Source organism: Aquarana catesbeiana, linkage group LG04 (assembly GCF_042186555.1).
Source record: "Aquarana catesbeiana isolate 2022-GZ linkage group LG04, ASM4218655v1, whole genome shotgun sequence".
Classification (NCBI taxonomy): domain Eukaryota; kingdom Metazoa; phylum Chordata; class Amphibia; order Anura; family Ranidae; genus Aquarana; species Aquarana catesbeiana.
Window position 1 is genome coordinate 23,932,513 of NC_133327.1, and position 16,121 is coordinate 23,948,633.

A 16,121-nucleotide genomic window follows, 5' to 3' on the forward strand; every position below is an offset into this window, starting at 1 on the left:
TTAATATGTGTCCTGGATTAAAGGGATCATGTGGCACCCCTAAACGCAGCGCATTCGGGGCCAAACTCGCACAGGACCCCTTTTTTTATGGTCCGTCCGCACCAGAAATCAGATCACACCCCAATGCGATCCATAGTGCAGGGTATGGCCGGGTATGGTGGGGTATGGCGGGGTATGGTGGGGTATGGCAGGGTATGGCCGGGTATGGCGGGGTATGGCAGGGTATGGCCGGGTATGGTGGGGTATGGCGGGGTATGGTGGGGTATGGCTGGGTATGGCAGGGTATTGCAGAGTAGGGCTGGGAGATTTTCCACAAAAAATAAAATCTGCTATTTTCTTAAAAAAAACTCGATTCACGATTCGAATCGAGTTTTTGTTTTTTGGAAACCGCGCCGGTCCTGAAGAGCTGGGGGCAGGAGTTTTTAGGCGAGGCTGCAGCTTCGGCCTAGTCCGCGAAGCCGGACGCCGCAGACTAGGCCAAATCCGTGGCTTCGCCTAAAAACTCTTGCCCGCAGCTCTTCAGGACCGGCGCGGTTTCCAAAAAAAAAAACTCGATTCGAATCGAGTTTTTTTAAGAAAATCGCAGATTTTATTTTTTGTGGAAAATCTCCCAGCCCTACTCTGCAATACCCCACCATACCCGGCCATACCCTGCCATACCCCGCCATACCCCGCACTACCCCGCCATACTCTGCCCTACCCTGCACTACTCTGCAATACCCTGCACTACCCTGCAATACTCTGCACTACCCTGCACTACCCTGCAATACTCTGCACTACCCTGCACTACCCTGCAATACTCTGCACTACCCCGTAATACCCCGTAATACTCTGCAATTTTCACTGATTTTTTTACACATTGAATATTTTTCACTGACTCCGCCATACCCTGCAATGCTCTGCAATGCTCTGCAATACCCTGCCATACTCTGCCATACCCTGCATTACTCTGCCATACCCTGCCCTATCCTGCACTACTCTGCACTACCCTGCAATACTCTGCAATACCTTGCCCTACTCTGCAATACCCTGCACTACTCTGCAATACCCTGCACTACTCTGCAATACCCTGTACTACTCTGCAATACTCTGCAATACCCCGCAATACTCTGCAATACCCCGCAATACTCTGCAATACTCTGCAATACCCCGCAATACTCTGCAATACCCTGCCATACTCTGTCATATCCAGCCATATTCTGCAATACCCAGCCATACTCTGCCATACCCAGTCATACTCTGCCATACCCAGTCATAATCTGCCATACCCAGTCATACTCGGCAATACCCTGCCATACTCGGCCATGCTCGGCCATGCTCGGCCTCTGTATGTGGCCAGGCTGTGGAAGTCTCACACATGTGGTATCGCCGTACTCAGGAGTAGGAGATTGTATTTTGGGGTGTCATTTTTGGTATATACATGCCATGTGTTAGAAATATTGTATAAATGTACAACTTTGTGTTAAAAAAAAAATACGTTTTAACCACTTCCCGCCCGCCGGCCGTCATACGACGTCCTTGACTTTGTGCGGGGATATCTGAATGATGCCTGCAGCTGGTAATACATATCCCTGACATTGCTATATACTGTATATACATATACTGGGGTCACTGCTAAATACACATACCGGTGTCACTGCTATATATACATATACCGGGATCCCTGCTATATACATATACCGGGATCCCTGCTATATACACATACTGGGGTCACTCCTGTATACATACCACTGACATTGCTATATACCGTATATATACATATACTGGAATCCCTGCTATATACACATACCGGGGTCACTGCTATATACACATACTGGGACCACTGCTATATATACACATATTGGAATCACTACTATATACACATACTGGGACCACTGCTATATATGCACATATTGGAATCACTGCTATATACATATACTGGGATCGTTGCTATATACTCATTCCAGGAACCCTGCTACATACACATATTGTAATCACTTCTATATCCACATACCAGGATCCCTGCTATATACACATATTGGAATCACTGCTATATACACATATTGGAATCACTGCTACATACACACACATATTGGAATCACTGCATTATACACATATTGGAATCACTGCTATTATACACATACCGGGATCCCTGCTATATACACATATTGGAATCATTGCTATATTCACATACCAGGATCCCTGCTATATACACATACCGGGATCACTGCTATATACACATACCGGGATCCCTGCTATATACTCATACCAGGATCCCTGCTATATACACATATTGGAATCACTGCTATATACATATACTGGGATCACTGCTATATATACATACCGGGATCCATGCTATATACACATACTGGGATCACAGTTATATACTGTACACATACTGGGATCCCTGCTATATACACATATTGGAATCACTACTATATACACATACCAAGATGGAAGGAAAGCATTGTAGTTTCAGCTGAGGGAGGGATTAGCTTGGGGTTAAGCCTAAAGGTCTGTTAGGACTAGTGTGAGGGTTCAGCATTTGGGTCCCGTATTTGATTGGCTTATGGGTCAAACCAAATGTTAAAATACTTTAACCGTAGCTTAAAATCCAAAAGCTGAGAACTGGTTCCTAAGTCCAAAAGCCACCATGTTACCCACGTATATGAAGAATTTCTAACCAGAAACATGTTTTATATAGTAACACAAATTAGGTAGACTATTTACATTACACAGATCTAATTTGCTAACAGAAGTTTAAAATGTCAATTTTCTGTCTCTTCTTAGGAGAAAATTATGACTGCTTCACCAGCGTCAAGAAGCCATTGGATCCACCTATCAGTGGCAAGAAGCCATCTTCGCAGATCGAATGGATCAGCGACAAGAAGCCATTGGATCCATCTATCAGTGGCGAGATGTCATCTTCGCAGATCGAATGGATCAGCGACAAGAAGCCACTGGAGCCAGCTATCAGTGGCGAGATGTCATCTTCGCAGATCGAATGGATCAGCGACAAGAAGCCACTGGAGCCAGCTATCAGTGGCGAGATGTCATCTTCGCAGATCTTATGGATCAGCGTCAAGAAGCCATTGGAGCCAGCTATCAGTGGCAAAAAGTCATCTTCACAGATCTTATGGCACAGCATCGAGAAGCCATTGGATCCAGCTATGGAGAATCTATCCCTACAAGCCCCATCCACCAGCACAGGGTTAGCTTTACACCCATCCTTGGCCAGCTTTACATTCCATTGTAAACTGGGACAGGGAGGTTTTGGAAAGGTAAGTGATTAGGCTGATTTTCCTATAGTTTGGCCATGCAGTAGTCTCCCATGTGGATTTTCTAGCAAAATGTACCCATTCCTGTATGTACCTTGTTATGTACAGTATATGTCCATTACTTGATCAAGAGCAATCCCCAGCCTGCACTATTTTTGTACCGTATTAATATTGTTTCTCTTTTTTCTTCAGGTGCTATTAGCGTCTCATCCTGACTATGACCATCCCCTCGCTGTCAAGTTGGTGAAAAAGAGGCGTCTGGTTGGAGAAAAAGGACTTGAGGTCCGGGTAGAGCGTGCGGTGCTAGAGCAGACCAGGCACAATGTCTTTTTCAGCCATCTGTTTGGTGCCTTTCAGACAAATGTAAGTAATCTTCCCCATTCTCACCAAATGCAAAGAATGTTATATGGGGCTTGACCACACTGCACTGTCTGCCTCTATAAATTACCCCACCAAACCCTGGATGTCTATCGTTTAACCCTTATCTTTATCCCTTATTTTCACACAGAACTATCTCGCCTTTGTGATGGAGTATCTGAGCGGAGGAGACCTAGAACAACTCATAAAGAATTCAGCCCCAATTTCTATAGATGCCATCCGAATCCTTGCAGCAGAAATCATATGTGGACTGCGATGCCTCCACAGCAAGGGAATCATACACAGGTAAGGATTGTAATAATACGAATAACCATGGAGTAAAGTGAAGGGTGACATCACCGAAATCGCTACTTCTAATTATGGGTAAAATGGTAAAATCAACCCCTGGCTTCTGATACATAGATGACATAATGGCAGCATTTTCTATACCTGTCTCTTATAAAATCTACAGAAGTCTTAGTGCTCTTGTCCTGTTTTTAATGCAAGATGCATGAGAATCCAACTGGGCAAGTCAGACTTCCCCATAACCATTGTGGGATAGAAGAAGCTGTGATCCACCCATTACTAAAATTCTGTGTGTGTGCTTTTTTTTTTTTTTTTTTTTTTTAATCCTTTACCCTCAGGCAGTGGTCTTCAAACTGTGGCCCGCTGGGCCAAATGTGGCCCTTTGCTTGCCTTGCTGGCCTTTGGGGCACTGTTTCTTCTACTAATATGAAACACTATTCTTCCCAATAACACTATATTCAATTTCTGTAAGGAAGACGCCAACCCATAAATGCTTTACATACAACTGCTACCCCTTTAAGTGTGAATCACACAACATACGTTTATAGATGGTCAAGTCCGGTGCTGTTATATTTATATTACACAAACATGAATACTTCCCAATATTCCAAAAAAATAAAAAAATTTCTACACTTAATCCCACAATTGATTATGCAAACAAATACCAATATGAATTATGTGAATATCAATAGTGCATTCACACTTTTGCTATTTAAAATGAAATGTGCACAAAAAATCTTGCAAAATATTGTGCGTGAAATTTTCAAATCACGTACTTAGCGTTAATAACACAAAAATCCATAAAAAACGAAAAAAGGGGAAAAAATAGTGCTGTGATCAACACCAAATAAACATTAAAACAAATGTATTTAAATCCACTTTATAGTGAAGTTTCATCAGTACATGTGTCCATCCACCGTGCTTGAAAGAATTTTTAACGTGCTCTTCTTCAAAATATAACAAGTGCTCCACCACATGCAGTTTACTAAATGCACTCACCAGACGCCCAAGGTCACTAGGACCAATTTCCCCCTTTTCAATATAAAGCTGTATAATTTGAGGACTCCTCAGCCATTATTACCACATCTCCTTTAGTAATATACTTCCATCCAACCAATGGCACCAATTAGCATAAAATAGACAGATAACAAGGTGATAGTGCAACACTGTTTTAATAAAAATATATTTTATAAAACCAAGCAACAATTGTTATGCTTACATTAAAATGTGCCCTCACCAGCTTAATCAGCCTGCCGAAATGCCCCTGGCAATCTGGATCTGGCTCACCGAACTCATTCGCCCCGCCGTTTACCGATGGTCCCGGCGAGCGTGCGTTCCACCAGTACCTGGATATGATGTCAGTGGTTATCCACAGTATTAGACAGCTACCCGATCTCTATGCATTTCGCGTATAGAGGCATCATTAGGAAATCCGGTTGCCGCCATTGTCCCAGAGACCTAGGTCCCCGCTGACGCTATTTCATTGGTGGATAAATAAACTCAAAGGGTCCCTAAAATGTATACATTTTTATGAATTTATAAGGCGTCTTAAATATATAGTTTTCCACCAATGAAATAGGGGCAGCGGGTACTTAGGTCTCCGGGAAAATGGCGGCAACCGGATTTCCTGATGATGCCTCTAAAGGCGAAATGCAAAGAGATCGGGTTGCTGTCCAATACTGTGGATAACCACTGACATCATATCCAGGTACTGGTGGAACGCACACTCACCAGTACCATTGGCAAGGAAGAAGAGCATGTTAAACATTCTTTCAAGCACGGTGGATGGACACATGTACTGTAGTACTGTTGAAACTTCACTACAAAGTGGATTTCAATAAAAAAATTTAGATTTTTTGATGTTCGTTTGATGTTGATCACAGCACTCATTTTTTTTTCCTTTTTCATGGATTTCTGTGGCATTAATACAAATTATGTAATTTGAAAATTTCACGCACAATATTTTGTGAGATTTTTTTCTGCACATTTTCTTTAAAATAACAAAGTATGAATGGACTATTGATATTCACATAATTCACATTGGTATTTGTTTGTACAATCAATTGTGGGATTAAGTGTACAATAATTTAGTTTTTTTGGAATATTGGATAGTATTCACATTTGTGTAATATAAATATAACAGTGCCAGACTTTACCATCTATAAACTATTCTTCCCAATGACACCAACAATGAGGCACCATTCTTCACTGAACCATGGGCAACCATGTAATTCTTTTTACTCCCACCGACCACCAAGCTTGAGACATTGTCTTTTCCCACCTGGACCCCCTAAAGTCTGAAGGACAGTAAGCTGGCCCTTTCTTTAGAAAGTTTGTAGACCCCTGCCCTAGGATCAAAGTCTTCTAATATTTGTGTTATTGTGTGATATATACTAACTCTTTCTTCTCCTTGCAGGGACATTAAGCCAGAAAACATACTACTAAGCAGCACAGGCCATGCAAAAATTTGCGATTTTGGACTGGCAATCACAGGCATCTTCGAACCAATGAAGTATAGAGGACCGGGTGCAGGCACCAGAGCATATTATGCTCCAGAGGTAAGAAACAGTCTACTGACTTAATTTTAGTGTTTATCTAGATACTCAGCACTTCATTATTGGGTATAGTAGAGTTAAAAGGGCATTCTAATTTCACTTAGTGAAAAATGCCTCCTCTCATGTCCTGGGTGTCCCATGTCATTGGGTTTCCAGGCTGGGACTAAATAACTAACAAAAAGTGGGCAGGGTTGAATCCTAAAGAAATTTGCAGAGTTCCTCTGAGGCTGCATGCACATGAAGACCTTCATCCAGTTCCATCATTATCCACTTTGCCAGATAATGACCCAAGTTATAGATACAAATAAGGTGGAGGCTTCTCACTGCAGTCCTTACTTATTATAACATGGTGAGACCACTGAGCCATATACCTCGTCCTCTGCAAAGGGGCAATTAAAGTATACGTAAAGCCAAAAACGGATTGATTGAGTTTGGAGTGGATTGAGTGGGAAAGGATTAGAACCCCTTTCAGGTTTTTATTGCTCTATGTCCCCCCCCCCCCCCCACTGGGGAGATTATTCCTCTCCATTTGTCCTGCTGACACAGGAGGTGAAGGTTCTGGTGACAGTTTTCTAAGATGGGATAGGCACTCCCTTTGGAGACATATTCTTATACTTCCTGTTGTGTCCATAGGACAGGAAGGAAAGGAAAAAATTTCCAGATTGATTAAAAAAAAGCTGACAGGCCATTTTCTAGTTTAGGATTTACATACACTTTAAGGCTGGATTCACACCTATGCATTTCTTGTGCTTTTTGCATTTTGCAGATTTGCACTACAGATTGTGTTCCATAGGAAACAATGTTAAATGGACTGTAGTGCAAATCTGCAAAATGCAAAAAGCACTAAAACTGCATAGGTGTGAATCCAGCCATTCACACCTAAGACTGCACCTCAGTTGGCAAACCATAATGAAAAAACGAAAACAACCCGGAGAGATCAGGACACTTGGGAGGATTAATACATCACTTACGCCGACATAGAAACATCTCTGTCCCATGCCTGTCATGACAATGTTCTCATTATTCTTCTCTTTTTTTTCTACAGGCCTATGACCATCTACCGTTAGATGGCATGATCGACTATTTCGCACTGGGGTTTATACTATATGAAATGGCGACTGGTGTTTACCCATTCAGTAAATATCTCTACAATAGAAAAAGGCTGAAGACTGCAATTACTGTGCTTGAGCCCTTGTATCCCCCAGAGATGGATGTTGACCTTAAGGACCTCATTGGAAGGGTAAGTATAAACAGATATTTATACTGGGAATATAGCACATAGAAGGAAAAAGAAATGGGAATTTTTTGCAGGGCTGGCTAACTTAAACATATATAACACCCCATTCCTGATGGAAGAACTGTTCTGCCTGCCGAGTGCCACAGTGGGGATACATTTTACATAAGGGACAGTGATTGGTGTATGGTAAAAACGTGGCTTAGCAGCATATTTTTATAGCCCCCCCCCACCCCCACCCCAACCACAAGAGCTTAATAAAAAGCTTTACATACTGTACAATACTATTATAACGTAACAGTAGGCTGACGGTTGGGGGGGGGGGGGGTGTCAATAGACTACTATTAGACACACATTTTAAAAAGAGATTATATTGTCTATATTGTCTACTTATTGCTTGTTCTTATTTAACATTTTGTTTCTCCCTTTATAGCTTGTTCGGAAAAACCAGGAGCGCAGGCGGATGGAGCTGAGAAATATCGAACAGCATCCATTTTTCAACAAGATAAACTGGACTGAGGTGAAGTTGGGACGGTCACCCCCAATAAGTCATTTGCTATCTCTACCTGTAAGTATATTATTAAGAAAGAAGTTTGGGCACATTTGGGGGGAGGGGGGGGTATAGGGCTTTTAGGGCTTGTTCACACCAGAACACGGTGCAGGAAACCCATGGGTTTCCTGCACCGCGTTAAAAAAACTGCAGAGGTGTCAATACAATGCTAATGACACCCCAAATGTAGGTTACAAACACAGTGCCTGCACCGGATTGCATGGTACAGAGGGTACTCTTTGATCCGATTGCATTGCGTTTTTTTAAAATAGAGCATGTACTACTTTTGTTGCAGTCCAGTGTGATTTCAGCCCATTCAAGTGAATGGGATAAAAATGCACTGGCACAGGAATCGCACAAGAATGTGAGCGGGTAAATGACGTACGCTTAACGTTTATCATCAATTTCTGTCTAAACTAGTGAGATTAATGTTACCTATTTTTTTTCTTTGCAGGACCCAAAGGCCCCACTACATCAGAAACTCAATGTGGCCACTATTATGTCCGAGGAATACCTATATAGTATTCCCATATTACCAGAGGATCAACAGCTCTTCAGAAATTTTACATTTGTCAGTGAAAGATTGGAGATGAAAACATCACCTCAACCATCCGAGTCACCACCACCAGAACAAAGCTGCACCATGGATGGAGGAATGTCACCAGCATCACCAGATGAAAGCTGCACCATGGATGGAGGAATCTCACCGGCATCACCAGATGAAAGCTGCACCATGGATGGAGGAATCTCACCAGCATCACCAGATTTTTATGAGTATTTTACTGCCACAGTGTGTGACAACTGGTTGCCTAAGTTATTTTTCTTATTATTCGTATTATTCGTAGTGTTCTTTTTCTTATTCTACAGTTTTTAAATAGAGGCAACAGTTTAGGCAGCACTTTACAATATAAATGTGCACAGTACGAATAAGAATAATACAGTAGGAATAAGAGGGCCCTGCATCACCTACATCACAGGGGGACTCTCACCTACATCACAGGGGGGCTCTCCCCTACATCACAGGGGGATTCTCCCCTACATCACAGGGGGACTCTCCCCTACATCACAGGGGGACTCTCCCCTACATCACAGGGGGACTCTCCCCTGGGAAGAGGACCAGAGGGACGCCGTGGGAAGAGGACCAGAGGGAACGCCGTGGGAAGAGGGACGACGTGGGAAGAGGGACAGAGGGGATGCCTTGGGAAGAGGGATCTCTTGGGAAGAGGGACAACGCGGGAAGAGGGACAGAGGGGACGCCGTGGGAAGGGGGACAGAGGGGACGCCGTGGGAAGAGAACCAGAGGGACGCCGTGGGAAGAGAACCAGAGGGACGCCGTGGGAAGAGGACCAGCAGGGACTCCGTGGGAAAAGGGACGCTGTGGGAAGAGGGACAGAGGGGATGCCGTGGGAAGAGGGATCCCATGGGAAGAGGGACGACGCGGGAAGAGGGACAGAGGGGACGCCGTGGGAAGAGGACCAGAGGGACGCCGTGGGAAGAGGACCAGAGGGACGCCGTGGGAAAAGGACCAGAAGGGACGCCGTGGGAAAAGGGACGCTGTGGGAAAAGGGACAGAGGGGACGCCGTGGGAAGGGGGACGACGTGGGAAGAGGGACGGAGGGGATGCCGTGGAAAGAGGGATCCCATGGGAAGAGGGACGACGTGGGAAGCGGGACAGAGGGGACGCCGTGTGAAGGGGGACAGAGGGGACGCCGTGGGAAGGGGGACAGAGGGGACGAGGGACAGAGGGGACGCCGTGGGAAGAGGGACAGAGGGTCCAGAGGGGATGCCGTGGGAAGAGGACCAGAGGGGACGCTGTGGGAAGAGGACCAGAGGGGACGCTGTGGGAAGAGGACCAGAGGGGACGCTGTGGGAAGAGGACCAGAGGGGACGCTGTGGGAAGAGGACCAGAGGGGACGCCGTGGGCAGAGGGACGACGTGAGAAGAGGGACAGAGGGGATGTCGTGGGAAGAGGGATCCCATGGGAAGAGGGACGACGTGGGAAAAGGGACAGAGGGGACACCGTGGGAAGAGGGACAGAGGGGACGCCGTGGGAAGAGGATGCCATAGGAGGACAGAGGGAGACGCCGAGGGAGGAGGGACGCCGTGGGAAGAAGACAGGGGGACGCCGTGGGAAGAGGACAGGGGGACTGTTTCAAACGTTGCCACACACTAATGGAGTATTAGCGTAGGGTACAACACTATACAGTCCTAGGGCACACTAACACAGGGTCTCGAAAGATGTGATGGCCATCACATTTTGAGAGACCCTAATCTGCAACGTTCAGTTTAAAGTTTTTATAAAAGTGAAAAAAAAAAAAAAACACAAAAAAATATAAAATAAAAAAGCCAAAAATAGTTGGTTTTATTTTTCCTCTCTCTTTCTATTGTTCTCTCTCTTATGTTCCCTCTCTACTGTCCGCTCACTATTGTTCTATATCTATTGTTCTCTCTGTTTTATTTTTACTGTTTTATTGTATTTGCTTTGCAGGTATGGTATGTCTTACTGTTATACTGTAATGTTACCTTGTTTTATTGTTAACCATCATTTGCTTAACAGGTACGCCATTCAGCTGCAGTACTGATTTATTTATCTTGATAGCAACAGTGTTTGCTCCCACGATACGTAAAGCCGTAACTCCAGCTCTGTCGGAGGTGATTTCACCACCACAGTTAAAAAAAAGAGCATACCGTATATACTCGAGTATAAGTCGTTCCGAGTATAAGTCGAGGCCCTAATTTACCACAAAAAAATGGGAAAAACTTAGTGACCCGAGTGTAAGACGAGAGTGAGAAATGCACAGCTACTGTAATTGGAAAAGAGGGTCAACAATGCCCATTTGCAGCCTCACTGTGCCCATTTGCAGCCATAGGTCCCCCGAACTTCAAACTTGGTAGTTAAGGGTTTCTAAGATGCCCCCCCAGCTGCAGCCAAAATTTGGGGTCTCTGAACCCAAATGGTCCCGAAATGACATTGCTGCAGATGGACACAGATGACCGAATTTGGGGCCCCATATCTCGGGGCCACTTAGTGCTAGGAACCCCACATTTGGTGTGAAAACTCAGTGGAACTAGCACCATAAAATATCCACAGCTGGGGTTTCTAGCACCAAGTGTCCCCGAGATACAGGGCCCCAAAAATCGGTTCAGAAAATGTCAAGCACTTTTCTGCAGCAGAGAATGACATTTTCCGAACCGATTTTGGGGCCCCGTATCTCGGGGCCACTTAGTGCTAGGAACCCCAGCTTTGGATATGTTGTGGTTCCACTGGGTTTGCACACCAAATTTGGGGTTCCTAGCACAAAGTGGCCCTGAGATACGGGGCCCCAAAATCGGTTCGGAAAATGAAATTTTTTGCTGCAGAAAAGTGCTTGACTCGAGTATAAGTCGAGGGGGGCACTTTCAGCACAAAAAAATGTGCTGAAAAACTCGACTTATACTCGAGTATATACGGAATATGCCGAAGCATGGGGGCAGGGGTGGAGGAGCGATTTGCTCCCAACATTAGGGGCGGATTGCCCCCATGCTTTGGCATATATTTTTTAGGCACAGCTTGCGTTAAAAAATGTTTTCTTTTTACTATGTTTTATTGTATTTGCTTTGCAGGTATGGCAAGTCTTACTGTTATACTGTAATGTTACTTTGTTTTATTGTTAACCATCATTTGCTTAGCAGGTACGCCATGCAGCTGCAGCACTAATTTATTTATCTTGACAGCATCAGCGTTTGCTCTCACGATGCGTAAATCAGCGATTCCAGCGCTGTAGGAGGTGATTTCACCACCACAGTTAAAAAAAAAAAAAAAAATGGTACATGTATGCCCATCATTAGAAGCGGGTGGATGAAGGGCGGTATTCTAATGGTAGGCATACCCACCGATCAATCTCTTTTTCGTTCAGCTCACAGGCTGCATGAAAAAAAAGAGAGCATTACAATGTATGCCCAACAAAGACCAGCGACGAACTGGTATGTTTATTCTGTCTCTCACTGTTAAAATACACCTACCATTAAAATTATAAACTCATAATTTTCTTCGTCAAATACTTTTTTCCCCTCACTGTAAGACCCCACATCCCTCCTTTGCACTCTGAATGCTTTTGATTTTCAAAAAATGGTGCCAATGGTTGCTGAGTAAGCCGGAAGTGATGTCAAGTCATCGCTTCCGGGTTACTGTTACGAACAGCCGATCAAAGCAGTTTACGGCTTTGTTTGGCTGTCTGACCAGCCAGCAGACACGCCGGCTGGTCGCTCAAGTCTCCCAGGTGAAACGAGAGAGCCGCGGGAGACAAACGCTGCAAAATGCACAGTACAAAACGCACAACCCACAAGATACCAAAATGTCCCATGAGCCACATGTAGTGCAGCCAATTGAAATCATCGGGCTGCCCTATGCGTGTCACGGGAAAAAAAAAAAAACGAGCCAGAAAATGTGCACACCCACTATGATGCATATGAATGGGGCTGGAATTGGTTTGTTTACACAAGAGCAATGAGGCTCCATTCACATCTGTGCGTTTCTGAACGCATGGCAAAACCGCACAGAAAATGTGTGCTTTGCCTTGCATTTCAGAAATGCACTGGACCAAAAATTATGGTAAAACACGCACCAAGGTCCACACTAAAAAAAAAAAAAAATGTTCTGAAGCTTCTTTGGGGCGATTGTTGCATGTAGGGCACCCCATTCAGGTGGATGGGCTGCCCGATGCATGATGAGTGAAAATGCTCCAAAATGCCCCCGCAAAACAAAAAAAAACAACCCACATGCGGTTCCTGTTCCAGTTCCTGCTATGCTGAGATGTGGACAGAGTCTGACAGCTGAGTGTTTCTGTCTACTCCCTCCTATGTATTTGTATAAAGATGACCATACACTATGCAATCTGATTGTACGATTTCTGTACAATTTCCTTTAGATTTTCCAGAACTATATAATAGGACGACACACCTATCTATCCAACCAGGCAGGCCTTTACTCTAAATAGTTGATGGTAGTTCTAAAGGAAAAATCAGATTGTATAGTGTACGGTGAGCTTTACAGAACACACGTCTCCTGTTTTCAGTACTACAGCTCTATCCACATAGGCTGTTATCTGATCCCTCAGCACAAATGCCAAATGAATGATCTATACGAGATGAAAGTTAAAGTAGAAGTCCAGCCTAACACTAAAATCCCTACATCTACAGAAATCCACGTTCGAAAACTACCATATCTAGCCCTGTAAAGAAGAAATCAGTATACATACCTTTATTGAAGCTGCTCCGGTCTCCAGCGGTGGAAGCCCTGCAGAGGACATGGCCGACAACAGCTGTGAAATTAATGGGGTGTGATGTCACCCATAGACTTACTATGGGGCTTCCGTTGTCGGATGTCTGTCCTCTGCACCCGCCTCCACAGTGAAGCTGCAGCTGAAAGCGCAGAGTGGGATCAGGTGGGATCAGCTAAAAAAAAAAAAAAAAAAAAAGGTATGTATACCGATTTCTTTTTTACAGGGATAGATAGGTTAGTGTTAGATCATGGATGTCTGTAAATGCAAAGATTTTAGTATTAGGGTGGACTTCTACTTTAAAGGTAGGCTGTGTAGTGAGAACAGTGATGACTGATTGATTGCATTTCATTCAAAAAGCGTCCACTTCGAACTGGGTGGTAGGTAGGAGGGTAGATGATGCAGGGTGCGTGCTAAAGAGGTCAGCTGGTCAACTATTTCATGTACCATGACCAATAGTGTGTCCAGGAAGTAAGGCAGAAGTAATGGAGAAATTATTTTTTTTTAACACCTTCCCACCCGGCCTATAGCAGAATGACAGCCCTCAGAACGGGCTGCTTGTGCGCACCCCAGGGGCACGCAGCATGTCCCTCGCACACACTGCATCACTGATCTCGGTAAAGAGCCTATGATGTAGGCTCTTTACTATGAATGAATGAAAAATTTATAGAGCGCTGCAAATGCGAACTGAAGTGCCTCATGGTGCTAATGCATTGGTGTTGACAGCTTCTAGAAGAGGAAGGTCTTGAGTTTTTTCCTGAAAGCCAGATGGTTTTCTTCCATGCGAATGTGGGGCGGAAGTGCGTTCCATAGTCGAGGTCCTTGGACTGCGAACCTTCGTTTTCCCTTTGCTTTGTAGCGGTATTTGGGAATGAGAAGGAGGTTTTGGTTAGATGATCGAAGATTGCGATTCGGTGTGTAGTGTTTTATTTTCTGTCGAAGGTATTGAGGCGTGTTTCCTTGTATGCATTTGTGGGTGAGGCAGAGGGTCTTGAATGTGATCCGATTCTTTACGGTTAGCCAGTGTAGGCTCCTCAGGGATGGGGAGATTGACTCCCAGGGTTTTTTTCCTGTTAACAGTCTTGCTGCCGTATTTTGGATGAGTTGTAAGCGCGCAAGCTGATATTGGGGGTAATCCTATATAGAGCGAGTTAGCGTAATCGAGTCGGGAATTGATGTTTGTTCCAACTACTGCTGCTTTGTCCTCCTCTGGGATGAAGGGGATAAGTCTACGTAACAGGTGGAGGAGATGGTGGGATCCACTGACTACCGCTCTTATTTGTGCATCCATTGTCATTTCTGAGTCAAAGATAACTCCGAGACTCTTGACTTTGGTGCTCGGAGAGATGGTCTGTCCTAAGATGGTGGGAGGTGTCCACAGAGTCTTGTTTTTGGCATTTTGGTTAGCGTGTAGAAGAAGTTCTGTTTTTGACCCGTTGAGTTTGAGGGAGCTAACGGTCATCCAGTCATCTATCATAGTGAGGCATTTTTCTAGTTGTTGATGTGAACAGCAGTGTCCAATCATAGTGTGAATAGGAATTGCCAGTTATTGGCATCCCTCTTTTCACACGGACAGTGCGAGGAGAGGAGAGTTGATAAGCGGCTTTCCTCACAGGGGAGATCTGCCCCATCACTAATGTCTGCCAGTGCCTACCAGTGATGCCAATCAGTGATGCCTTTCTGTGCCGCCTATCAGTGCCCATAAATTCTACCCATCAGTGCCATCATTTTGTCGGATTCTGCAGATTGTCGGATAATGCCTCTGCAGTATGCAACATCACTCCAGCTGATCTGTCAATCAGCTGGCGTGATGTCAACACTGTGCATGGGCAGATCGTCAGGAGGCATTATCCAATTAAGTAAAATCGACAGAACACCAGCAGAGTGATCCTAGACTGGTGATGTGGCCCCTTGCACCGTTGCCCCCCTGGGTTGGGGGAAGGTAGAGCCAGAAACAGAGAGGGGGGGGGGGGGATGGGGAGAACATTAACCCCTCCGACACCAACAGTAACTTTTCCCTTGTCCACATACAACTCCAAATGGTCGCACATAGGATAAGCATTGTCTGCAACCCCAGCCATTTTTGTCTACAGCCTCCTTCCTTGCTGTCACCTACATTGTGGGGTGCATCATTGGATGGATTGCCACAAAAAGTTCCTAATTCATCCACATGGAGCTGCGGTGAGACACATCATTTGGTGTATGGCAGAGAGAGCGAGGCAGAATATGACAATCAGATTCTGCCTCTGCGCTTTGCTGATCGTCAGATAATGCCTCCAATGATCTGCGCTTGCGCAGTGTTGACGTCACTCCAGCTGATCGGATCTACTGTGCAGATCATCTGAGGCATTATCCGTTGATCTGCACTAAGCGTCAGAACACCGCCCATCAATGTTGCATATTAGTGCCTCCTCATCAGTGCAGCCTATTCCTGTTCGTCAATGCAGCTTCATCAGCGCGCATCAGTGAAGGAGTAAAATTACTTTTTTTTTACAACATTTTTAAATTTTCGGCCTTTTTTTTAGCAAAAAATTAAAAACCCAGTGGTCAATAAATTGCCACCAAAAGAAAGCTCTGTCTTAAAAAAAAAAAAATTATAAAAAT

The 16,121-nt window shown here is 44.6% G+C and overlaps 1 protein-coding gene across 1 annotated transcript in view; it reads left to right on the forward strand.

Moving 5' to 3' along the window:
• Positions 1–16,121, forward strand: part of LOC141141131 (uncharacterized) — a 94,897-nt gene that overhangs the window by 37,709 nt on the left and 41,067 nt on the right. Inside the window, exons 11-17 of the mRNA XM_073628836.1 lie at positions 2,770–3,260; positions 3,450–3,620; positions 3,766–3,920; positions 6,337–6,478; positions 7,521–7,715; positions 8,143–8,277; positions 8,714–9,049. Coding sequence (XP_073484937.1) covers positions 2,770–3,260; positions 3,450–3,620; positions 3,766–3,920; positions 6,337–6,478; positions 7,521–7,715; positions 8,143–8,277; positions 8,714–9,049 — 1,625 coding nt within the window. The remainder of the gene's footprint in view (positions 1–2,769; positions 3,261–3,449; positions 3,621–3,765; positions 3,921–6,336; positions 6,479–7,520; positions 7,716–8,142; positions 8,278–8,713; positions 9,050–16,121) is intronic.